Source organism: Drosophila mauritiana, chromosome 2L, assembly GCF_004382145.1.
Source record: "Drosophila mauritiana strain mau12 chromosome 2L, ASM438214v1, whole genome shotgun sequence".
NCBI lineage: Eukaryota > Metazoa > Arthropoda > Insecta > Diptera > Drosophilidae > Drosophila > Drosophila mauritiana.
The window spans coordinates 7,387,184-7,414,900 of NC_046667.1; the positions used below are offsets into that span (position 1 = coordinate 7,387,184).

Below are 27,717 nucleotides of genomic sequence, written 5' to 3' on the forward strand. Positions count from 1 at the left end.
AGCCCCACTATAAACATATCCAATTTATGATTGCTTCTAGCCTGACCTTGGCATTCAAGACTTTAAATCTATCGTGCTATATACTAAATTTAGTTTGATATGGCATAAAGTCCATGGAGGGGAGGCCAGTCAACACGTCTGCTTATAAACAAAATGTGACCAAAAAAGAAGTGAAAGAATAATAAAGACTATTTTTGTTTGGATTCTCTAGATAGGTGTAGATATAAGTTTGTAGATCTCTCCACAAACTAGTTATTAACAAAAAATATTATTAAATTTAAATATAATATGAGTGATACCTTCAATTAAAAGATATTAATTGATTAAATTAGCAATATGCATGTCAGTAGCTGCAATCACTTTTGTAGTGCAGATAGATGACTCGCTTAATAAACTCATATCTGCCCAAGTAGATGGATATTAGCTTTGAAAGATGGATAGACAGAAAGATAGATATCGCTGGCTTCCAGAGCACTTCTCATGGTTAATTGGTTATGCTGAGCCCGCATCTGAAATCTGCCGCAGAGCTTTAAATTCCATGTGAAAGAGTTTTAAGTTGAGGTTTGCCCGGTTTTATTATTTTTTTTTTTTTTACTTTATTTCTGTGGCTGCTGCCACTGTCAGCTGGCAATCAACAACGAAGTCAGCGAGGCAGCAACAAGGTAAACATCAGAGACAGCGAAAACGGGGGTAAGGAGTGGATACCCAAGGGTATCCATGGGCGGGGGCCTGTGGGTGGATGACACGGCCCTAGGTTAATGTCAGAGATCCGCCAAAAAATAAGGCAAGCCGAAGGAAAATATTTTAAAGTAAAGTTGCATTGTTCGCAATGCAGGGAAGACCATAGAAGAGGAAATTAAAAAGCCACGAATGAGTAACGGAAAGATTTCCACATGGCAAAGTTGAAGAGTGGCAGAAGGAGATATGTAGTAAACGGGGAAAGATAGAGAGGCCGCATGCAACAAGCGGAAAATAATTATAAATTTTAAGTGCCACAGTGCAGGAGGGATAGAGACACATAGATGTATTCAGGGTATCTTTTCGGATTGCTTGCTTTTTTTGGGATAATTTACAGGCCCGCGGTACGGATACGTGTAGGTAGATGATGGTGATAAACATCGCACATTTCTGACTTAGAATCCATACGTGAGTGAGTGTGTCTCTGTCTGTTTCTACACTTGAAGAAATGGTTTGGTAATAAAAGTTCTTGCTCTCTTTCGATCCTAGAAAATGTTGGAAAGTAAAAGTAAAAGTCTTATGTCCTAAAGTCAGTCAAAAATACTTTTTATGAACTTATTTTCCCATAAACATAATAAGATTACCATTTATTTCGGTTTACATTATGCGTAATTTAATATTGTATATGTGAATTATGGCCAGTGCATCGCTCTTCCCCTCGCAGTTTCTCCGATTGTGAATGCAGCTCATTTTCATGGCGCTGACTGTGGGAGTAGGTTGCTCCGGTCTGCGGACTCCGGGCCTTTCCTCTGTTTTCGGCCAGGTTTTCAGGCACCTCCAGCCGGCGAAAGAGACAGCAACTGAGTTTTCGAAAGAGGCGGTTGCACGGACGGAGATGGAGACTTTGTCGTTGCGGCTGACGACCATCGCAATTAACAACTTCAACGTTCGTTGCATTCGCTGGGAGTCAAGTCCACACCGCTCGCCAGTGACTGCTCAACTGTGAGTAGGGGAGTGGAGAGGGCGAGTGGAAGCGGCGGGGTAATGAGAAGGGAAAAGGAAGAGTGAGAAGAGGCGGGCAGACAAATTGCACTCGGCGAGCACCACAAACTGAGACAAAGACATAAGAGACTTCTAATGTGTGTGCGACTAAAGACGAGGGGGGAATGGTGCAAACACCGAAGCCACAGTCCGTGAAAAATATGCAAGAAAAAGTCCAAAGCAACCCAAATGAAATGGCCAAAGTATATTTTTATAATGGGAAAGGAAGGGAATTGGGGAGAAAAGCGAGAGGAGCGGGACTCGTGCATAAATTTCCAGCGAATCTTAGATGGCGGAGGGTTCTCCTCCATAAAACAAAGGGCCCCAGATTTCCGGCTTCATGGGAATGCACCAAAAGGTGGAAAAAGCCGCTTACAAAAGACTAGCAAAAAATGATGTGCCAAATATTTGTATTCATTCCCCCTCAAAAAATGCCTTGAAAATAACAAAACTCATATCAAACGAAAAAAGAATTTTATTTGTTCAAAATGTAAGTTCACAATAATATGTGATAAGAAAATAAAATATCTTAGTGGTGTGTCAAATATAATGACTCTTATAACAAATTTTGAAAATGTCCGTCCGTGCTATCCCTCACTTATTTCCAGTGTAGAAAAATGCCAACCCGTAACAACTGATATTTGGGCAGCTTAATTAGCCGCTGAGGATAGAGAAGGCAAGGTTGGTTGGTAAAGGGTACCGGACGGAATTTAAACATTCCCAGGCCAACCTTTATTAGCCCCAAACTATGCAATGGAAAAACGTGCGAGAAACTATACAATAGGGAGCGTAGATACACAGGGAAGTAAAAAAAAAATAGCAAAATAAATAGAAAAGGCTGCGAGGAGCATAACTGGAATTCCGTACACAACGGCATGCAGAGTGTGGAAAACTCCAGGGGGAAAACTCACTCACTCACACTCAGGAATGATTTTCCTCACGGCACGTGGCCAAACGTCACAGTTTGACAGCCACTGGCCTTAGCCCAAATTCAATTTTACCAACTTGAGCAAACATAATTTTCAAACACGGTCTGAGAGTCAACCCAGTTTTGCCTCAAGATGCTAGACGAGACTTTCCTCCAGACTCGCCCCTTTGCTTTTTCCCCTTTTATTTTACTTTTACCGAAGGAGAGCCTGCATAAAAGGCACTCGAATGTGGATGAGAAGGCTGCATCTTGAGAAAATATAGCATAGGCTTGGGTTTCGAGGCGGAGATGAGGAATAAGGGATGCGGGTTGCACTTTGCTGCACTACAAAAACCACTTGTGGATAGGGGGTGAGGGGTCGGCTGCTTAGCCTTTTGATATAGAAAAGTTTGCCTCCGAAATTGTTGCGAAAACTAAATTAAAATCTGAAAAGACTTGCCTAGCAAACGGGTGGGCTGCACAAAAAAAGCAAAAGATTAAGAAAAGGCCAAACAGGAAACGATATAATTCTTTAAAAAGGCCAAGTGGATTATGCTCTAGAAAGTTGACAAAACTGAAACAAGAACTATATGGTTTAAATGGAGTTTCTAAAAACGCACAGGCGGGTAAAGTTATAAAAGAATATATATATATATATATATGTTTTGCTCATTTAGGTTTTTTTTTAAGTTAAGGTAAAAATATGCATTAAAAAATTGTTTTATTTTAATATCCTTTTCTTAATGCATTGCACACAACTGCAACAAAAAACAGTGATATGCAACTTGCAGCAAGCTGAGTCTCATAATTTTCAGAGCTTTCCACTCTTTGAGGCTCTTTGGTACCGCATCACACAGAGGTTCGCACAACATCCAATAGATGGCGCCGAAGAACGCCAACAGCGGTTATAAGGCGCAACTTGACATTTTAGTTCGCAAAACAACCGACGCATGTACACATGGCGCCACTCAGCTTCAAACGAAACAAACCAATGAAAGTATGCTACATTTTGAATTAAATTGAAAAGTTTTATAGAATATTTATTAAAGCATACTTTTGAAAAACTCTTGCTGGATCGCGAAAAAGCATATTTCCATAAACAAATATTCCATGCTTAAAGTATTCTCGGATTGCATTTGAATTTTCAAGCCTAGAAATTTTTTTTATTTTTTTTTTAAGTTTTTCTTAGCTCTCCGCGTTAACAGACTATCGATCTGTTCATCAAGACTTTTTTTTGCTATGAACTGACCGAGCCACACCTGACAGCTGCCAAAAACTTCAAAGACCGCAGCTGAATCGTAAAAATTGACATCAAACCAACCAAACGAACTAACCAACCAACCCACCAAGCAACCGACCACTTAATCCCTGGCAGCACACACCCGCACCCATATGAATTAACCCATGACTGCCGAACAATTTGCCTATTAAACCAGGAGACGGAACCCCAAAAAGACCACAACAAAGCGCAGATTATGTCAAATTATACAGATGTTTTGGAAAGGTAAAGTCGTTGAAGGTTTTTTTGTTCTTTGATGGGGATGGTGGCATAGGACTCCTCACATGAGGTATTATTGTTGTTGGTGGCTCTTTGTTTCGATATAGGTTCGCCCACCATTTCGCTGCCTTCGTCCCATACTCCATTCATTGTCCCATTGGCAATTTTTATGGCTTGGCAGCAGTAAAATGAAATTTTTACTACTATAGGGTGGGGGAAATGAGGTACTGAGGTACATATATGGGCAACTGCAAGTTGGACTTTTATGGGTCAGTCCATCACACACACTTAGATTAGTGGAGCATATGCCCGGGGACTAGGCGAATCCGAGAGGGCCGATGACCAACGTTGGACAATTGCCAGCCCATTGTCGTAGGTCAAGAGGTGGTCTATCTTGATAACATGGAGGAGTGGTCTACCGTTGAAAGAACTTAGAGGAACTCAAGCTGTAGCTTAAACCCAAATAACGGGTATCAATAGTTTAGATACATTTTACGATTAGAAATATACATTCCCTTTGCTCTGCACTGCCAATTTAGTTTCTATAGTTTTGACCAACTTAATTTCTTTTTGAAAACCCCTTAAAGAAACCTGCAAACAATTAAGGGTTCCGCTCGAGGAACTTTCTTTACTCACCTGAGAGAAGTATGCGGGCAGGACGCAGCGCTGGTCGTCGAGTCGCGAGCACTGCACACGCTCGAGCAGCTCGAAGAGATCCTGGGTGGCTGTGGTGGCTCCGCGCAGGCGTTCCGGACTGTGGGTGACACTGCCAGAGCCACTTCCTCCGCCCGCCGGTTGCTGCTTCTGTGTGTTGGCCATAAAGGCATGCTGACGTCTGCAATGGGAAAACAGGAAACGGGTTAATAACACGGCACGCAAAGAGTCAATCGCTGGAGCTGGAGTTGGCACAGCTGAGCTTCAGATTCGCGAGCACGCAATCTCTTCATGCTTCGGAGACAGGAGACCTCCTTCGTTCGATTCACTGAGCAAAAACTCAAGTGGCCCACAGGGGTTAACCTCTGCCACTGCGAGGGGTTAAGAATTGGTTTGGTCTACACGACAACTTATGCTATTCCCACAACACGATCAAAAGTGCCACTACAGTGCTCAAGACTTCCTGACTTTGAGAGCTCATGGAGGTATTCTTAAAGAACCATCGATGGATTCGTAAAAAAGAACGTTTAGACGATGAATGAAGTTTACTTAACAGTCTGCGTTGGGAAATTTTGATTTCAATTGTTTCCCGTATTTCAATATAGTTAAGTTTAACTGACAATATCCTGCATATGCATTATTACAACTTTCACTGAGTTCTAAACCATTTCACATATATACCCTTTTGCATTCTCCACTCTCCTAACAGAAATCTTTATTAGACTCGCTCGTCTGAAAGTCAAGAACTCTCTGCATATCCTGAATCCTTTTCTTTGACTCTTCGAACATCTCGAGCAGCTCTCACGCACTCTTTCAGAATTATGAGTGGCCACTTGAACATATTTCTCCTGTTCAGTTGCGAGTTCATATTTTTCTCGAGTTTATTGTCACTAGCGCATGTTTTTTGTGAGCAGCTTGCTCTTGCTTTTTATTTGTGAAGTTTATGTTGACATACAAACGACGAACGCCTCGAAATGAACACATAAAACTTAAAGGAGGATGTTTACCCTGATGTTGTGCAAGGTCCTTTAACGTTGCTGCTATTGCAGCTGCTCCTCTGCTCCACACTTTCCCAAATAGCCGAGGAGAATCTCTTCGCCGGCTCACATCTCTGTTTATTTTTAACAGGAGGAGCTCGCTGCTGTCACTCGTAAATTAACACCTACCCATTCCCTTTGCCAACCAAATGGAGCTCGCATACGAAATGATGACAGTTATGGGAAAAGGATATCAAAGACAAGACTGTGATGAGCCCGATTGAAGTTGGAGGGCTCGACTCCTCCGAATGTGACTGCGTGTTGATAGTTTTCAAGAGTGTTGCGAGCAAAGTGGCGGTGAAAGTGATATTTGGGTGTAATTGGATATGAGTGGAGAAATTATGTGGATATAGCGAAAAAAGATATACAATAATATACAACAATACAACTCACAAAGTAAATCGCAAAATGTTCTTTAAACAATATTGCATAGTTTTTACTTGCTTTTTAGAACGATAGTTGGAAACATGATTTTACAATTTCGTTTCACACATAAAATGCATTTAACCTTCACCCAATTTCCCACCGAACTTAACCCATTTTCCAAGGTAATAAAATCCTATCCATCAATGGTTTTTACTGCTTTTCATCCATTTCTGTGTCATAAATCAAATGATTTGTTTTCCTCATCTTTCTAAAGCTTTACAAGCTGTGCAACATGCATTCACCGATTTTACAACTATTTTTGTAGTAGCATGCTCAAATTACGGAACGAAAACAATTTTATAGCATTTTTATGACAATTTTTCACATGAATTGTTCGACAAATGGCAATGAAATCAAATCGGTAACCGAAGAGAGGGGGAGGGTGAAACCGAGGATGCGGATTGCAGAAGTCAACTGCAAAAATGGCCCAACAATGGGTCGGTGATGATGTGCTGCGAATAGGGTTTTAACCTACAGTTATACTGAAATCTGATGCAGTTGTAGATATTTCTTTCATACGGAAAAAAAAAGAAAGAAAAACACCCACCAAACAGACGTTTCCTGTACTGCGGTGACGCCTGCGCTGAAAAAACCTTTTCATTTAGCTACCTCATTATATGCAACCACCCACATAATTAAAACCCATTACAGACATACAAAAAGCGTTAATTCTGGAGGGGCGGCATCTTCTAGGGCTTTTCGAAAATGTTCATTAAATGCAAATTTATGGGCACCACCCACCGAAACCCCCTATTTTTTGATATTCTCCACTCATTTGGCATGCGCAGCGCATTGCGCGTGTTTAAAGTTTAGCCGCAAGATGTGGAAAAATGGGGTGGGGTTTTGGGTGGTTGAGTAAAGTAAAACAATTACCACGGCGAGACCCAGAGAAGAGCATAGAACAAAGCCAAGCGGTGCTGACAGCGAAAGATAGATGGCTTCAAAAATCCAAGAAGAAAGGGTACTATGGCTAGGAGTACATAGAGTTATTTCCACAAAACTTTTGGGTTAATATATTCCCAAAGAGTGGCGGTTATGCTACGTGGGAAAACCACTTTGCTGAGCCGGAAAAAAAAGAACCAGAAAATAGCACAGGAAGAGAATCGAAAAGAACACTTGCACAGTGGGAAATGTCATTCTGCGGCAAGTCAAGTTCTTTTTAACATTGTTTTTTGGCCATTCCCCAGGCGCTAATTTGAAACGATTTTCCAAAGATATTTCTTCCCACTCTATGTGTTTGTGTGTGTGTGTGTTTGCCATATATCCCAGTGAGAAATTACAGGAAATGTCCAACGTCAAGGAAATCAAGTCCCAAAGGACAAAGGGACACACAGAGACATTCATGCATTTCACAGCTAATAATGGGTCAGGCAAACTGGAAACTAGAGCACTCACAGATAGCATCGAAGTTGGAGAAAAGCGGGGAAATGGCCGGGAGAAAGGGAGAAAGGCAGGGAGCGATGCACTCGCTCCGATAAGCGGACAGGCGACATATCAAAGGATACTCTCGCACACTCGCATAGCACCAAAAAGTCAAAGTTAGGTCCTGCAAGGGTCGTTGTACCGGTCAGGCGGAGAATAAGGGCAGCACCCTGTAATTAATACTATCCCAAAATGTCCCCTGGAAATTCAACTAAAAACCAAGTGGAAAAGGCAATAAATTAACATTTAATTTGTGCAAAAGGGTAAGAACCTATAAAAGTAACTGATTAATTTAAACAAGTTCCCATTTTGTGAAGGACTCTATATGAGTACGAACCGAAGTTTCAGTGTTTAGTAAGGAATTAGGATTTTATTTTAGATTCTAAGGTCACTTTTTTCCAAATCTGCATGCTAAGCCGTTTTACGCGATTATGATTAATGGCTGCCAAACATTGCGAAGTAACCGCTGGGAAAATAGCCACGGAAATGAGTGGCGGAAGGAGAATTTTAGGGAAATGGAAAATCTGCATTTCCAGGGTTGGCCACACCCCGTTTCTTTGCCTGGCCAGTGGTTCCTCCTCCCTCTGCCCATTTTCACATTATCCCGAATGTCGCGACTTCCGCGCCTCGTGAATTGTCATTAAAATTAGTTCCAAGACAGCCGCTGAGATGCAAGCGAAAAGGATTCGCGCACAAGTTTTTCTCATTTCCGCTGCCGGGTGGAAAACTTGCCTCTGCCCAGTTTTCCTTTGTCTTCTGGAGAGGGAAAATCCCTATAAGGGGGTTGTGCAATGCTCACATAAAAAGAACCCGTTTCCCCTTTCGTTCAACCTCATAAATGCAACACGTTCCAGACACTCGAAGTCTAGCGAAGATGATATCCTTTTCTTATCCTGGTACAGCCAAGCCTTTCTAGACTCAGCTCATTTCCCTTTTCTTCTTCCTACCTGCGTTGGTCTCATAAATTAGCCACAAATTTGCCGGAAAAGTTTTCTCCGACGACGCCTTGGAAAAAAGAAAAACTTTTATTGGTCGAATCGGGTTCCTTGCCTGATTAACATATTTTTAATCGTCCATCGCATTTATTCACATTTTTTTGGGGTAAAAATTACACAATTTCCTAGGCATTTTCTTGCCAGAACTTGTTTTCATTTTATTTGCTGACAGCTTTAGGAAATTTATTGCTGCACGATCGCAGAAAAGAAAGTTTGAGTGAGAGTGTAGCCAAGGATAAGGAATATTTATTAGAAAATTACGAGGAACAGCTGTGTGTGCGGTCAGTGGAAAGGATTTTCCCAGAATCCCTTTAAATTTAAATTGAGATTATGGGACTAAGTAGACCCAAATTGCTGTCAGTTTTGAAGGGAAGAGGGAAGGGAAAAGGGCCAGGAACTCTCGGCTATAAAACGATCATAACGGCAGAGGTTATTGCTTCACTTGGGATGATTTTCAAATGGGACATTTAGAAATGACCTTTGGTAGAATTAGAAAAGGGTTCAACTGAAGCTGTAACCTATGAAACTTTTTATTAAGATAGCTTAAAGTTAAGTTCATTAAGTCAAGTATTTTTTATTGAATGCTACAAAATGGCTAGGGGCAAAGTTTAAGCCCCACTCTAAGCTATTCTTATTATTCAATACCATTACTCGCCAACTAATTATTTCAATTAAAAGGAACCATGTTGATTTCCACCATAACCAACAGAGTCATTGCATAATTACCCCCACTTCGTGGGCTTTATGCCAAAGTCTTGATAAATATGCAGAACGTACATATATATGGAAATATTCGAAAAAGGCGACTGAACACCGTCAACAACCCATTTATTCTGGCCACCTTTCCCCAAAGAAGCCTCCTCGTCACACTTTAATATACCTCTCTCGCGATTCCTCCACTTAGTTCGCCAGTCAAGTTCAATTTGACACGCAATTGCTGTCGTTGGAGAACTACAGAAAAGGGGGTTCAGAACAACCTGTTGTTGGCCATGTTTTCCACCCGTTTTGGCCAGTGCAAATGCAGCATAAAAATGCTGGTAATAACCGTTTAAACGTTGATACTTTTAATGCCTCTTACAGGTGGGTTACTACATAGATAGCAAAAGAGGGCTGGACGGCGGGGTGGGACGATTCCAGCTGAGCCACTTTGCATATTAATGAAGAGCGTCAGTCAGTCAGTCAGTTAGCGTGGCTATTTATAAGGCCATGGAAGGCTCTTTTTGTGTCTTGGCCTTCTTCCCTTTGCCTTGCACTCGAAAAAATAACTCATCACCTTCAAGATATATAAAAACGAAAAATGATTTAAGATGTAAGCTAAATAAAAATGTATTTGTTTGCATATTTTTAAAAACTACCAAAAGTGGGTTGAAGTTTTTTGTAATATTTGGTTGTAGCATATTTTTGGTTTAAACATTCTTTTCTTGCAGTGTAGCGAAGTTCCTTGGCATGGAATTAATACGAGCAAGGCACGCGCTTCATCATATCGCTCGTGCCGAACCATAGCTCCCTATTTCCATACATCCCCATTTTGTCACCTTACCAAAAATCGTTGACCAAAATATTTGGCGCGCTTTTCCTTTTGGCCAGGTGTCGTGTTCGCACACCTTAGTCATAGCGTTATGGCTTTATGACTTTGGCTAATAGGTTGGCATACAACTTCCCCCTCCCTCCCCCTACCTAAGTTCCCGACTCCCCGAATATTATGTGGGCGACAACGGGAAGGTCGCGACTTGCAATCTTTGGTGTCAAATCTTCGCCTCGGGGTCTCGTTAATTTCCAATTATTGCCGTGCCGTTTGAACGATGTGGGTTGTCATAGCGGGATTGCCTCATGTCGGCCAACTAAAAATAAACATTATCCATTGTAATCGCCCCGGTGGAAATTCGCAACACATTTCCGCCGCAGTCGAAAATCTAAAATCTGACAAAGATGCGACATTGAGGGATTGCTGGATTGACTGCTTTCCGGCTTGACGCGATTGATGGATGGCCGTATCGGGCTGATTTAATTAAATACTTAATTGCCAATGTGAGGCAAGTCTGTGTTAGTGGGTTAAACGTCGTCGGGTAATTATTACCGCACTCCGGGGATAAACACGCTGATAGCGCGTTTAAAACCGCTGGAAGTGCCAGCGAGCGACTTACACGCGACTTTGCAGAAGCAATATATTTTAACTATCGCCCCTACTTATGTTGGCATTGCATTTTGTGGGCTTGTATTTATTACGTTTTTAACAAGGCTAACAACATAGAACTTAATGCAAGCTCTAATGAATTTCGCATGCAACGGAAGAGTAACAGCGTTTTCCAAGCGACTTTCACGCGTTTTATGCGCGCTTAGCCGAATTCATGCAAGTATCTTGAAAATTCGATTTATTTTTGAGTTTTCAAAATATCACTGCTTACTTACTAAGTTTTTTAAATAATTAAATTTGTATTTACACTAAGATCAAAGCAACGTTGCGTACATAAATGATGCCCGCGACTTGCGCGCGTTTTTCCACAATCAACGGCCAATAAAACGCTTCGAATTATTTTGATTGCCTGCTAATGCAACTTCCTCCACAACTGCAGACTTCTAATTATGTTGGCTGCTGTTTGCTTGCATGTCTTTTGACCATTTACTACCGGCGGTTAAGACCCGAATCCTCCTCCCCTCCCCTCCCCTCCCCTCCAAGGAAACAGTTGTCTGGGTGCGGGCCAAATAAAATTAAGTTGAGTTGAAGTTGTAGTTGGGCACATTACGATTGCACGTCTGCGCACTGTTTGAACTCCACTGCGAGAGATCTTGGACCCTGAGGCGAATAACCATTTTGGCCAGGCGGATATGCATATGTGGGATTGGCTTAACGGTTTCTTCTTATTTATAGATTTTTTACCCGATCGCAGCCAATTGATAGTCACAGAAGTTCCTCTGTTGACTTAGCTGACTGGCAAAAAATAAATCCGCAAAAAAAACGCCTAACGAGGGTGCGAAAAAAAACGCACAAAAGGGTTAAGCCATATCACCTTACACGTTTTCCCTCCAATTTTTTCGTTACCCCTCTCTCTCACAGCTGTTAAGGTAAGGAAATGGGAAAATCATCATCATCAGCAGCAACACCATCATTCATTAATCATAAATTTAATTAACAAAACAGCCTAAGAAACTGACAAAAAGGTTTTCCTCAGACCTAAGGGTGCGCTGGAAAATGGCATCTTTGTAGATTCTTAGAATATCCCTTATTACATCCCGATAATCCATAACTCATTCGCGATTTTTGCGGTTTGTGTTTCACGCCGAGCAAACAAACCCCGAAAAACAAATGACATTTGGCAGTTTGCGAAAAAAAAACACTATCGCTGTGGTGTGAGGGATATTTGCATATATTATGCATTATGCTTATTTAGGGCGCACTCCCAACTTCCTCCCAATCGCAATCCAAATCGAAATCCTGTCGAGTGCATTATTGGCAGGCAGACGGGGCTAATTAGGGCCCACTGCACATTCAAATGGCGAATCAAACAATTTGCATAATTTTTGCATATGTCACAAAGCGACATAAAGCGACATAATAGAAGGTAGAGGGAATTTTGTCAATATTTGCTTACATGACATTTATGCCGAGATATTGAAGCGTAATCAATGGGTTTTGTTTGGCCAATGAAGGCAAACATAAATTACTGGAAACGAGATCAATGTTGAATTGTTTTAAATGAATAAACTAGTTCAATTTGTGAAAGAAGCAATTCATAGATCTAAAATCTAATTGTTTAAGGAGCTCAGTAAATTTGGTATATCCTTGCAAGGAATGTATACGTACAGCAGATTCTTCATGTAGCGTTTGCGTGCCACCAATGTGTAGGATTCCTTGTGTGTATTCGTTAGATATTTCATTTTGTTTGAGATCAGTTCTGAGATTTTCGAACAGGTAGATGTGTTCTCTTCCTTTGGTTAGGTTAATTCACTTTTCTTTTTTGTATGCTTAGGTCAAGATGTGCTCTTTTCTTTTCACAAGCAGGTAGTTTTCAGTTTCCCAGCTACTATTTGTTCGGATTTATCCGTAGATATTGCACAGTTAAGTTAACACTAAATACGATCAACTAAACTCGGTTGAATTCCAATGTCTTTGTTCGTTATCTTCGAGATACATTCGCTATGTTCGATTCGCAGTTTATTTTTTCGTAATTTTCCCCGCGAACTTGACCCACTGAATCGGCACGGAACCCGATTATATGTACAACCTAACCGCACGAAGAATGTTTTCAAACTGAATTCTGTGCGTTGGCAAAAGTGGTTGTAGCACTGCGGAGTTGTAGTTTCAACCCCCGCTTTGAAGCATGTTCGATCGCGTTGCACAGTGGGCTGAAGAGAACGAACATGTTCGATCACTAAGGAAAGAAATGGTATCATCATACCATAAGACTACTGATGGGTTTATATTTTAAGGTTGCTAGCTAGTGCACTATGTTTTTTAACTTAACATATGCAACTCTCTGATATATATTTTTTTCAAGAACCGACTCGTTTTCACACTGTTCGATCGCATGTTCGATGCGAACTTGAGTCGACGTTATCAAGTCATTGGCATTATCATTATTTGATACCGGTACCGGTACCGGATACGACCATGTCAGGAAAGGTTCGGCCTGGCTTTATGTTTTATTTTCGTTTTGGGGTTGGCCCCTGTCCATTTTCAGCTCCGAACAATAGGCCTATGATTCCGATTCCGTTCGGGCAGTTCTCTTCTATAATTTCATACCCAACTTGGTCGCACATGCAAAACATGCAAAACAATGGAACTGTCCATCGCTTTGTGAGAGCAGTAGAATAAGTCATTAACACCTGAACTGGGCGCAGGCTCACTGAACTGAGAGATCAGATATCAAAAGTACAGTGATATTGGGTGGCCAAGGGGTGTGATATCAAATGAACGTATTGCAAGTGAGCAGGAAATAAAAGGGTATAGTGCTGTGGTAGCTTAAATGATTAAGGCAAAGTTTGATAGTTTGGTATTCTAGAGCCATAGCTCATCTAAATATGATGATGTTTTCTTCAACTATGTCCTATGTTCTATCCTAATGTTCTATCCCAATTTAACCCCTACACTCTAGGCAATAATTAAAGTTGACTTAATAGCCTCTTCTTTTCGACCTGTTCATCTGTTGCCTCAACAGGCAACACCCATTTCATACACTTCTTTGGGAGCCCAGGCAACCAACAGCTGACCCAATGCTTACGATCAGACTAATGAGCAACTCCTCAACCTTATCATTAAAATTCAATTCGATTTCTTAAAGACAAGCCATCGCTTCACTTCCTCCGGTGTTACTCTCCATCTTTAAATTTTACCTGAACCTATTTCCGATCTGCTCCCATTTGCAACGCTTTATTAACCGTGTTTTCGTTTAGTTTTCCTTTTCTGTTTTTTCTTTTCATTCTGGAGTGCAACTCTTCATCTTCGGCTTTTCAATGTTGGCCATAACTTTCTATCTATTGTTTCTAGGCCCTCAGATACGCGTCTTCCCTGCACATATTTCCCCCGTTTTCCCGTGTTTGTTGCCCCGGCTGAGGTTTAATGGTCGTTCCGCTAGTCACTCTACGCTCAACACCTCATAATTCTATTGTCTTTCGACCTGTCCCGAGTTGGTTTCTTGTGCCGAGTGTGAGTTTGCATACATAATCATGATAATCAGCGTCTTTGGGCTCGCTTCTAGGCTTCCTCCCCTCGTTAACTTCACTTTCTGCTGCCGCTTGCTTCTTCTTGGTTAGTTTATTTTTCTTATTTCTTTTCTTTTTTTTTTCGAATTATGCAAATTATGTCGCCAGTCGACGACGCACTCCACCCAGATTTTTTTCGCTCTCTGAAGAAGTTTTTTCCCTAGCTTTTTTATGGTTTTTTAATTTGCAGCTCACTTGAAAAAGTGAGGTTCTCTCGGTGGCTCTCCCTGTGTTATTTTATTCTAATTGTCATCTCAGGTGTCAAAGGCGCCTGCGCACGCGTTTCTCACCCCAAAAGGAAAAAAAATTGAATAGGGAATGCAAGGGACGCACCTCACCCTTTCAACCCTAAAAAAAGCACTCACAGTTTCTGCCTTTCAGGGGTGAGTATAAAAAACTTTTTTTTTTTTGAGTTTGAATTTATAATTTCTGGTCCAATATTTTGTGCCTCATAGCCTTGTTCATTATGATTTGTTCGCTCAATTGACAGAGTTTGATTTGTAGCCCTTTTTTTTGGACCGAAATGTGAATTTTTAATAAAAAATTTACATAATTTCATGAATTTTAATGTGTTGCAATGGCCAGAAACAAACCGTAGCAAATTTGACAAAATAAACTATAAAATTAGGTTACAAATGTGGTTCTGTGCATAAAATTAGGAGATGCATTTTATGGTTGTGAAGGAGGTGGTAACAAGGGTTTTAAAGAACAATGATTATGGTATATTGGAATGGTACTCTCTGAGTAACGAAAATATTAAAAAAAAATAATAAATAGTTGATAGCTAAATGTGATTAATGGCAAAATACATAAAGGAATCTCTTTCTTTGTTTTAAATGTTCGTGAAATCTTTCCCCCACCTGATTCCAGCCCCATTTGACAATGACATTGATAGCAGACATTAACCCATGACTAACTTCGATCGCCCCCTCTTACAAACAAATTCCCAGGCCAAACCAAAAAAACGAAAAAGCTAATTCATTTCAATGAAAATTTCCGCAATTACAAAACGAAATTAAATGTTAGAAATGTTCAACGGCTCTGAATATTTTTTCCCATCCAGTTGGACTTTGTGGTGGGGGGTGTGTGGAAAGGGGGGGGGATGGTGGAGAGGCTGTTAAGGGAGGCTGTCAGTCAAGCAGACGCCGCTGCAGCAAAGTACATTAACCCACGTTGTGGAGGCCTCACTCGAATGGGAATTGCTTGGGGAAGGCCGTCGCCTAACCGCCCCTCTTTGCCACCTCTGTCCATCCCCTTTCACCACCCCCAAAGGCCACTCAAGGGGGTGAAAAGGGGGCAAGAGAAACAGCCACAAAACGGGAGCGACAACGACACCCTTTGGAAACATTTCTACTGCTGATTGTATATGCGTGTGTAAACAGTTAAGGATAGAATAATACATATGCCACGATTTAATTCAAAAAAGATAATTAAAAAATTAAAAACAATTTTAGACATTTTTTTATATACTAATAAAATATTATTTTGTTTAAAATGAAATGTTCTTATTTTGTTTCAAATTATGTTCCTGCTGATTTGATTGTGACTGTGCTTTATGCAGATATTCATGCAAGTTAGTTCTGTACATATGTAGAATGTGCGCGTTTTTGTTACGCTTGTTAAATTGCCTCAAATGCTTGGGAAAAATAAAATATAGAGCAGTGAGAGGTTAAAGCTACGGGATACAGATTTCGCTGGAATCCGACGAGGCTAATTTAAATGCATGAAAAAAGCGTAAATATTCGAATATATACAAATTATACAAGCCAACATTTTTATATTCACTTATTTCAGTGTAGAGAAATATGGACTCCACAATGACCCATTCTACTGCAGTTTCCCATCTCCCCAAAGTTAAGAATTTGCTGCATTGGCGCATTTTTGCAATGTTTCCGTTTTGATTTCACTTTTCATTCCCCGGTTATCTCACTCCTGTCGCCATCTCCTAGCCACCCCCTATTTTACCACCATTTTCCCCCAACCCTTTGCAAATTAACAAACCGAGTTGAGCCTCGTCCCGAGTTCAGGAGCTGCGAAATGCAAAATGCTGCTGAAACTGTCTCGCGAGTGTCTCGGCTTTTCCCCTAAATCAACCCCCGCTTTTCCGCTTTTCCTCTAGGCACACATAATTAAAACGTCATCGTCGCTGTCGTATTTGTTGTTGCTGCTGTTGGCATAGTAGTCAGCGCTTTTTGTCCGCTCCTTGGGGTAAAGGATATTATATCAACTTTGCCAGCGAGAAGCTTCGTGAGCCAACAGGAGGTTATAAATGGGTATTACTGACAGAAAGACTTAGATATATTCGGTATATATATATTTATAGATATATTTATTATTTTATAAGTTTTATTATTCAATTGTAAGGCAAAATTTTAAAAATATGCAGTAGAAGAGGAGTAGAGCTGGGTATTCTATCTTCGATTCTGATAAGAAAAATCCTTTTGATATAGCTACGTTAACAACAAGCAGAGCACTTGAACAGGTTCACACGACTACCTTTTCCACTCCCCCGCTATAATTCACCCTTACAATTTCCTCATCTAATGAAATTTAAGCAGCCCCCTACCAAATTACAACCTCTTCAGCCGCTTCGAGTTTATAAGCATGCCCATTCAGCATTTATTTTCGCTCAGTGCACCGAACACTTTTCAACTTTTTGCCAAGGAGTGGAGCAAAGAAAACACAGTGCAAGAATACAACAGCTAGCGGGGAATCAACAATTCAGAAAGGCTGAGCTCTTGCATAATTAGAATGCATCATGTTTGGGTTCTGCATCAGAAATTTTCAGGCAATCGTTTGGCAAATTTCACCAGTTTTCGAATAAACTAATTTGCCCGCCAAATTTGCATATCGGGGCATCGAATGTCGGGGCAAACTGGTTTCGATCACATCTCTCAGATAGCATTGAAAAATGAGAATCCAATAAAAGCGATGAGGTCGAGTTGAGGGGTTAAAGAGCCAAAACGATGGCAAAGTTGAGCCTGTGCTAAAAGAGGAGTAAAAATTCAACATGCGGGCCCCGGAGCAAATCGCAGACAGTGGGCACACACAGAGAATGCTCTCATGCACATTAACAGTGCAGTGTCCCTACAATGTATTGTGAACACTCTATCAGAAAAGGAGTAAAAGAGTGGACTTTAAGGAGCAGGAGACCGTAGAGAGTCCTTACAAGTACGCAGACTGACTGCTTAAAAGGGAAAAACTGAAGTCCTCTTAGTTTCAACGCAGTTTAGATACTCTGCCAACTATTGTCCTATACTATTTTATAATTTCTATATAATTTATAATTTATAATTGTTCTTAAAATACATAAAATGAATTCTGAAATTTTTTTAAATTGTATAAATGCTATGGTACTATATCCTTTAAGATTATAGGGCATACTAGCAGACAGAAACTAACTCAGAGCGGTAGCATTCATCAACGTTAACAAACTCATCGTTCAACGAAGTCGGACGTTTTCAAAGCTGGATGTCCTGGGTGTTTTGTGTGTCCTGTACGAATGTCCTGTGTGCGAGCTCCATGCAAATTTGCTGGCACACGCCTTTAAAGCCAATTTCAAGGAACCTCTGTCTCATTCGCTTGCCTACTTGTATTTGCTCGTTGTCCGGAGTTAATTTTTTCAATTAAGTGAGCTCCTGTCCTGCTGTTTTCCCTCTCTATGCGTTGGCCTTTCCTATTTAATTGCTCTGCACTGGCTAAATGCAAAATAGCAAAAAGTTTCCCCCAGAAAGTTTGAGGAGCTTAAGCTATTTATAGGTCTGAATGGGACTCCTGTTATTTCCCAAGCCCCCTCCCCAGCCATCACCCAAAAAGTCATCCATCCAACAGTCAAAAGTCACAAGTGGAAAAGCTTCTTCAGAATGTATTCCGATGATGCTGGGAAAATTCAGCTCTTGGACTTTCCACCGGCTGGCAGGAAAGCCAATAATGAAATTATATTAGCAATATTTCCAAGAGAAGATGCGAGAAGAGAAACGAGCTCACCCAAGCCCAAAATGGAAAAGTTTTTGAAGAAGGAAATGCACCGAGTTCTGCAAAGACAGATGGTTTATCTTGAAAACGGTTTTCAGGAAGATGTTGGATCGGATTAAAATGGGTATATATATAACAGATAAACCTAGTTATGTAGAATATGTATCTTATATAGATTTTACGATTTCAGGAAGCACTTACAGTACTGTTTTGAAAGGTTTCCATTATGTTATTAAAAATACATCGTAAAGATACGTTATAGCCAAATAAATGTTGTATCTTATGTTGCCTAAAACTCTTTTCACTGCTTATAGAAAATGGAAGTGTTTTATGCATTTATCATTATATTTTTATGATAATGAATTTTCCTGCGCGTAACGAGCCGTGACCGGGATGTGTTATCCTTAACACCCTTGAACATGTGCTAACCATTTTCCGATAAAAGCAAAACCGAAATTGGAACAGAAACAGACACACAAACATTGGGGAACGTGTCACAAAATGTGTTTTTAATTTGCCCGACTCATGCCAGGGGTCAGGTGTTAAAATGCACTGTCCTTTTTAGCGGATTCCACATGGCGACCACACACGCTAGCCACGCCCACCGCCACCTCCCTTTTATTTTGGTCCTGTCACAAGCTGAATTTTAATTGCCTGACATTTTGGCTCGTTAGCGGCGGGAAAATTGCAATAATTGATGGCAAACAAAAATATTTTAATTAATTTCAATGGATAGGCATGGGGCTTTTATTTTCTTTTTTTTGCATAGCAGATACCATTCAGTCAGCGTTTTATGGCCGTGCTCCTTGGCTCATTATTAAAGCCACCTTTTGTGGCTGGCTTTTAAGTCTCTTCCACCTGGGTGGCCTCAAAAGGTGTCTGAGAAACGGGAGTGTTCCATTTAGAGCAGCTCTTCAGGTGTCACCTGAGTGCCTCTTGATCACTACTAATTAAAATTGCTTTTGCCGTATCTGCGTCTACGGCTTATAGCCTACATTTTGAACTGGTACACTGATTGAATTAAGCTTAATTATTAATGAGTTTTAAGTGTGTGCTTCACTCGTAATTTGATTGCCATGTTTTCATGGAGAAAATTATTCCAAATATTTGCTCTGTCAGAGACACACAGGCTTTTGGGCTCTCCTGCATCCCGAAATAGACTTCAATTTGTGCCAAATTTATGGAAATGTTTTATTTTCCGCCTTCGCAACATGAAAAGCTATTTCTTTGGGCACACCTGTGGCCAAGAAGAGGAAGACGACACAGGCTCTGTGGAGTTTTCCCTCACCGAGTTTTCCTTTCTTTGTTGACCCCTGAGGCCAGTGGTTCCGCCCTCTGTCTTCTCCGGCTTTCTGCCTTGTCATTCCACTTTGACTGGTCATTTCTCATTTCGACTATTACGCATTCTTTATTCCTGGCAAATATTCTGCCCAGCGTGGGAGTGTGACAGGTGGTGGGGTACAACTTGGACAGCGGTCTGCCCATTTTAATTAAACTTCAATTTATTTTATTGCAATATTTATCGCCTCCTGGGCATAGGGAACAGGCCATTTAATAAAACTCTCTCTCTGGCCACATTGCAATTAGAAAAGGGGGGAAGGTTGCAAAGGAAAGAGGATACAAAATAAGTGATTAAAGGGTAGGCTTTGGGTACACAGCTCTATTTAAAATTCCCTCAGCAAAAACATAATCTAATTTCGAACTGAATTACAAGATGCCTGAAGGTTTGCAATAAAGAGAATTTTTTATCATAAGTATTAACTTTGCTGAACTTAGTGGCAGTTTTTTTAAGGCTTTATAATTAAAATTACAACATACATGTTAACATGTTTTTACCGCAATTTGAAAAATATTTGTGCTAAGGTTTCTTACAAAAAAAAAAAAAACATAGTTATTTAATTATAAAAATTATAATCAAAATGTTGCTTGATTCATAATTGTTACATCTTTTGCCACTTGTATTTTCAATTAAAAAATTGACACTGGACTTGTTTGCTAAAAGACGCTATAAGTAATGAATCTGCTGCATCGTTAATCACATAAGATATATTTTTTACAAAAATAGCCGGGTTCCCTGAACTGAGCCTGATATTCCAATACAATCCTTAGGCTCCAAAGACTCAAAGATCTCTTCCCAGGAGGCCATGAAGCATCGCCCTTTGTGAAGGCATAAACGCATGACCGGACTGAGTAAGGGTTCACTGGAAGCGATAAAATATGCTCGCACGTTGTAAAATATACGCATATTGCAATTCAAGTTCCCAGTCCCATGACTTTCTTATCAAAGAGCCTGGCTGGCGACAAGTTTCTCACGTTTTATCGGGAATCTTTTTTGCGTTTGCGATGGCAACAAAAGTTTTCCATCGTCCTGAATATATGTCTTGTATTATTTGTTGTCGCCTATCTGACAGGCAAACCCACAACACTTGTGCCAACCACTTGATATTGCTCTGTGGCATATGTATATCCACCTCTTTCTATCTTCGTGTGCCCATCTCTTTCCACCTTGCCATCCACCACCTCCCCAGTGTCTCTTTTCATAAATATATATCTGAGGCACGCAGCATCTTTGCCACATTACCACATTTATCAATAAAGTGCTCGCAATATTGCAACTTCGAGGTTCAAGCCGATGAAGAAGAGATCCCAGCCAGAGGGAGATGGGTAGAGCGGTAATGGATGGGGGCGTGCCATCTCTTTCCGACAGCGCCTGTGGCAGCTTTGCAGTTTGCAACTCGCAATTCGCATCTCGCACAATGTCCCGTTATCTGGCTGCTGCTGTTCGACAGTGGGCGGTTTTATGTTTCGGTTTTGGTCGCAGCTTCATCGTTTGCCGCCTGTCAACAACATAAATAATATTCGGAAAAGTGTGAAGGAATGCGGGACAGTGCGAACTGCCAACGGGCAAAAATGAGATGGATTCAAAAAACTTAAGAGGAATTCGAAATACGCTATCCGCAAAAGATTTTGGATGCCTACAAAACTCTAATGGGAATTTAATAAATTATATAAATAGTTATTCCGCTTCGGCAAGCTTTTGGCACCATTGCTTCCCTACTATGCGATTCTCAATTAGTTTAGTTAGGGGAAATGCAAGGTAGTACTAATTTTCTAGTGGCTCTGAATACATAAGTAATTGAAATCAAACGTTTGTTCATAGTGAACATACCCATATTGTCAACTTCACCGCTGAATGAACATTGCATATCGGCAACCAAATATTGAATACAATAAAATATTTATTGAATTACGGAAGCTGTCGCCGTGATTCGAGAGTGTTTCGCCTGACGCTTTCCGAGTTCGGTATAGTTTTGTGGGAACGGATGGTTGAGGGGAAAAACAAGGCGGTACAGCTAGTTATTATTTGCTTCATGGGAAAATTATTGGTTTTCGGTGCAAACTTATTACACATCGATGAATCCAAAGCAATCAGGTTCCGAGAATTTGAAATCATTTGCTTACCTAAAAGTAAAAAAGAAAATCGAAAAACACAATTAGTTTGGGTTGTTTAAAATTAGAAAGACGAACTTCTTGATTGGATTATTATGAATTTCTTGTGAAAATTTCTACAAAGGAAGCTGGTTGAGCGGTGGCTACTTTTGCAACATTCATTCTGAAGCCATGAAACCTTAAGAGTTATTCGTTGGAAATAGTTGACTTTTGGAAAACGGACTGTGGCAATACCAACTAATTACCAAGTGAACTTCTAAGGGTTCAAACTTGGGGTCAGACTTCAGGCAGACTAAACACACTTCCTCTCCTCATCACTCCCATTTTCCCGATTGCTTCCGCTCCACCTCTCCAACTTCCTCTGTTTGTCTGCCTTTCGGCCACTTCTTGGCCGCTCTTCGTCTTGGTTTTAATTTTGCACTTCCGATTGTTGGCCAAGAGCTCCAAGGCAGCAACAAAAACAACAATGATATGAAATAAAAACAAAAGTAAACAACGAAACAGTCAAAGACGCCTATTAATTTTCTTTTATTCGCCGGGAGTTTCTTCTGTTGTGTTTTTCGTTGAGCAATAGTTTATTGTTGTGTTTTCGGCACTGCTCAGTTGATTTTTGGCATCAGTTTTTGGAGCCACTTTGCTGCTGTTACCAACAACTTTATTAGCAGTAACAAATTTTTGTTTTGTTGTCGGTGATATAAGTTAAATGTACCCCCTCCCTCCCACCACATTCCCCACCTGCTGAATGGTTGAGCGATTTGGCGGCGATTGCATCGCATATATCGCATTTAAGCCAAAATGGTCGAAATGTTGCAACATTTTCCACATTTATTCACGCGCCACGCTTTGTTGTTGCTTTTGGGCTTGTTGTTTTCTGTAAATGTTGTTGCTATTTCGGCTGCCATTGCATTAAATTAAATTACACGCTTTTAAGGTCTTTTCCCTTTTGCGTCTGCGGCTGGCTGCATTTCGGTTGTAGTTTTAATATTAACTTAAATTAGCCGAATTACATTTTTATTTTGGCTTTCGTCAGTAATCTTTGTCGGTATTTTGGTGTTGGTTTATGACCTTTTCCCGCTTCCGATTAAACAATTATATAATACGAATTAACATTGTATGACGGTAAATACTAATAACGAGTGTTTACAATGGGAAAAGGTTCATGCGGATTTTATTGGATTCCCAACTGATTGGTGTTACACCAATTAAATTATCCAATTATACTGAAACCCAGGGAATTGTGTAAAAGTTTATTTCATTGCATAATTCATAAATAAAAATATTTCGCTAATATTTAGGTAACTTTTCGAATGCCAATACTAAGTTTATTCTGTCCAAATATTTGTAAACGATTATCAAGGATATTTTTTATAAAATATGACTAAATCTTTTGTCAGCCTTAACTGTGCTATCAAACTTTTATTGTCTTGTAATATGAAAAAAACGCAGCAATTAGGAAAGTAAAACTATTACTATCATTATTTAAGCTCCAGAACCCGCTTTTTATTCACTCATTTCTCCGCTAGTCCGTTGCGCAGTTTTCCTTTTTTAATCCCACCTCTTTTTGTCTGGACCACTTCGTCTACATAATTTCCCCTTGGACCAGCGTTCAACTTCCCGACTGCGTGTGTCTGGGCATAATTCAATTTCTGGCTCTGGAATAATCCCCAACCCAGGAGCAGAATCTTTCAACTCCTAACGGATCGATGTTCAAAGTTTCTGGGCTTAAAGATTTATCGCTTAAATTATTTACAAGTTGTGGTCAGCGAAACGCTGTTGCTTTTATTAGTTTGACTATGTTCGTGATATTGCCGTGTTGTAGTTTTGCATATAATTAAATTTATTTATCCAAACGACCGACCGACAAAAAAGATACAAAACTCAGAACCATTTTCTGCCTGGCTTTTGCATGCCCGAAAATATTTTTGTGTTTTATTTACTCAACCATAAATGACATTTTTCATTTTGTGCAAATATTTTTGCTGTTTGTTTATCCATGGGGTTATTGTGCATGAATTTGTTTATGTGTCTGTCAGATTGCTTATATAATTAACAGCTACATTTGCTCTAAATTTGTGTGTTGGGGTTTTAAAAACAATTCGTGAGAGGAGGGTTAAGTTAGTTAATTGCGGATGAAGGGTCGAAATATTTTTTGCACTTGGATAGGTGCAAAGAATTTACACGCACGAATGAAAATATGAAAATTCCAGGTCATACGCTAGAAATGTTTATAAAATCGCTTAAATATTTGCTGAGTTTTAATCCCATTAGATATTACCAAACAGTAATAGGAATGCAAAAAATTTGATTGGCATTTGAATTCTTTTTTCTTGTTTTTTCCATGGGTATTTACCTAAAGCTAAAATTAGAACTGTTATGTGTGGTATGCCAATATTTATGTGATTGTAAGTGAAGGTTAAAGGTTAATCCCATCTCCATGAGACCCTGAGGTACTTTATGACTTCCAATCAGGCAGCCACTTATCACCCCATTAAAAGCCAATTGAAAATGCCCACAAATCGAGACCCAGACATTTCATTACGTTTAATTTCACTCGACATCTGTTTTCGTATGCACCCTCTAATTTATGCATCGCATTTCGGGTCTGGACAACCAGATTTTTCGTCAGATTTTGAGCCACTTGCACAGTCGTATGCAATTTGCTCGCTAATTGGCAAACACTTGCACTGCCAGCGATATTTATGGGCAGTTATTAACTAGGTAAAGCCGAAGCTTTGGCTGCAATCTGCATCATCAGGTCGCTCTACACTGTACAACACTCAACTTCATGTGAAACACGGGCCCATTAATCAGTGCGAAATTCGCCGTTGGCCCAGTCGGTCCCACTTTGGAAATAAATAAGCCGGCAAAAATTGGCCGTCTGTCACATTAGGAGCTTATAGGCGAAGGGAGAGCAGTGGTAGCTGCGGCTTGGAGGTGGCTCAAATCCGCTGGGGGCCCACAGCCAAGTTGTCAAACGGGGGCAAATGTAAATGCAAATTAGCCATAAGTCACTGAGATTTCAGGACGTTTGTGCTTATCAAGTTTAATATGAATCACATACGCGAATTAGCCAAATTATCTACCAAAACACAACCAAACAGTTAATTATTGAAACACGATTTAGAAAATGTTAACAAAAAGCGATTTGGGTATAAAATATTATTATTCAGTGTTTGGTCAACTTTTAATGATCCCCCTGGAGCAACACTATCCACACTATTTCAGCTGGACACTCCTTTCCGGCCACCAAGTTTTTAGAAAACACCACGGGGAGTTTGTTTGGCAAAAACGCCTTTTAATTGCATCGGCATTGTTTCCATTCATCCGTTCTTTATCCGATTGAATTGCAGAGTTGTTTTTTTTTTGTGCCGCATAAATTGCATTGCAAATGCAATTGAAAAATGCAATTTGCAATTGTCGCCAATCTCCTTTGCACGCACGCGTGTGATGCGTGTGCAGTTGACAAATTCAAAACCAAAATGCGCATAAATAACGCTTTAACCCGCATTTTGGCCTATTCATTCTGTTCTGGCTTGTCATTTAATAGGCTCCAATACATGACAAAAAAATGCAATATTATGCTTTAAATTAAATTGTTGTTCTCCGAAGCAACTAAAGTTTTGCACAGGAAAAAATTAGATCCAAACTAAAAGTAAATGAAATGAAAAAGCATGATAAAGAACTAAAATAGTATAAATTCTTTACAAACAGATATTAGTTATATTTAAATAATACTAATTAGTTTTAAATCAATATTATTACTATTCATTCTATTCTAGTCGGATATGCAACATGCACATGCACATAAAATGTGAATTAAATATATACATCTGTAAAATAAAACAAGAGTGAAGCACCGTCCAGTAAACAATGCGGAATGGAGCACACCAAACAGTGGCTGCCAAAAGCGCTCGCCCCAGCGATTCAGGCATTCAGACACTTCTCCGTTTATTGCACCCTCCAAAAACCCCCATTTCGCACACCACGCGCACATTGGTCAGACAATTTGCAGTGTTGTCTCGCCTGCCAAATTTAACCCGAGGCAGCAGCTTCACTTGTTCGCCTTTTTTCACATTTTTGCTTTCAATTTTTTAAGTTTTTTTTGTTTTTCACATTTTCGTGCCACACGCCATTTTCGTGGCATAGCCCCCCTACCCCCTGCTGGACGAAAAACGTTGCTCTCTATTTTTTGCAACACATTTTTCATAATTCTTGAGGCATTTTCCCAACCACCGAAACCGCCGCCAGACAACTGCAAAGTTTTTTCCTAGTGAGGAAATTATATTTTGCCATCATGTAATAATCTCCGTTTTTTCTTCTTCTTTTTTTATGTGCCCTGCCAAAAATATTTCATAGTTGCACTTTTGGAGTTGTGCCCCCTCTTTACCACAGAATTTGGTTCTTCCTATAAATAGTTTACTGCAAAGTAGGAGAATTCGAGGCGAAAGGGCGACCGGCGAGTCATAAATATGTCGTCGCCAAAGTCTATATCATGTATCTCTTGTGGATGCCATACATTTTGGGCACAAAATGCTACAAAATCTATGTAATAACTTCCGTACCGGCAGAAAGCTCAACAAATTTGGTAGCCAAGTAGGGAAGGGTGGCCCATTTGGAGAAGAAAATGCAAGGGGCTTAGTACTTTGGCAACATTGGGGCAAAAAGTTTATGTCACAGACTGCTGCAATGTATCACCTAAAAGCCCCTCTATGCGCTTCTCACACTTTTTGGTGACCTTTAAAGAAAAAGTTGTACGGGTTAAGTGTAACAATTACTTCTGCAAACTTGTCTGACTAAAAAACACATTTTTTAACATAGTTATGTTTTTCCCAAACAAATTATATGTGACACAGTCTCTCCTTTCCTTTTCCAAATGTCTATGAAAATGGAGACCCCAAAAACGCCACTAAATGGTGGGAGTTTCTCCAGTGTCTTTGTGACCACATTGTTGTCATTGCACAACTCTAAGCACACATTTCTCTCGTCGGCACAATGGTGCTGGAGTAGTGATGGGGGTACGACAGGCCCCAATTAGGCGGAGACCCCAAGAGAGTTTTTGATGCCATGACAGATAGTTTAACGGCATCTGTTCAAAGATCGAATTGAATTCAAAAATGCAGGAAAATATGGAAAGAAGAAAGAACCAAAGCCCCCGGGGCAAACAAAACTCCAGGTCGAGATAATCGCACAGATGCAGCATACGAAATATGTGAAAACAGGGCGTGGCCACGCCCACCCATTCCAAGGGCAATTGAATTGCTGATGAGCTTTCGGCGCCTCCTGCGACTCGTTTGAATTTTAAATGCAACCGCAGGCGATACAATAATAGCATACGAAATGATGCGCCGATCTCCCAAATGAGGCTCCATCTACCATAGTATCCCTATCTCCCCTTATTTTTTTTTTTATTTTACCCCATACCAAATCTTCACACTTCCTCTTTGGTAATCTAAAAAGCTCCCTCGGCACTCGTTCAATTTGAATTTTCAATATCTTCATGTATTTATTTATATATATTTAGATTGACGTCATCTGTAATGCGCATACGATTTACTTGTTGCTTTCAACAATCAGAGGACACGCCCACTCCGCCTTGCCGCCCATCTGACCACATTGGAAAATCCAGACCTGACTAAAATGCAATACAGTCGTATTTATAGAAATTGAACTTCTTATATAGCTTTATATCAGTTCCCCTCAATATATTATTATATTAAGTAATAATTCTAAGTAAAATAACTTTGCAGCTAAAATACATGGGATAGTTGTTGTCGAAAATAAGAATTACAAACGTAACAACAGTAAGATTGCACTTAAAGAATTTCGACTGTAGCTCTAGTGGAATGCCTCTAGATTGGAAACGAGAAGAAGGTGGAGCAAAATGGTCGTTTTACGTAGAGCAAAAATAAAAATTGAAATTATGGTAAAGCAGCT

The 27,717-nt window shown here is 40.1% G+C and overlaps 1 protein-coding gene across 3 annotated transcripts in view; it reads right to left on the minus strand.

Annotated features, from left to right (window-relative positions):
* LOC117135136 (rap1 GTPase-activating protein 1) overlaps positions 1-27,717 on the minus strand; it is an 81,146-nt gene that overhangs the window by 33,782 nt on the left and 19,647 nt on the right. For 2 of the 3 annotated variants that reach the window (XM_033295190.1, XM_033295191.1), the window contains one exon: positions 4,761-4,959. In XM_033295190.1, coding sequence (XP_033151081.1) covers positions 4,761-4,959 — 199 coding nt within the window. Of the gene's footprint in view, positions 1-4,760; positions 4,960-12,460; positions 12,890-27,717 lie in introns of those variants that run through there. The other variant, XM_033295192.1, reaches the window with a different exon arrangement.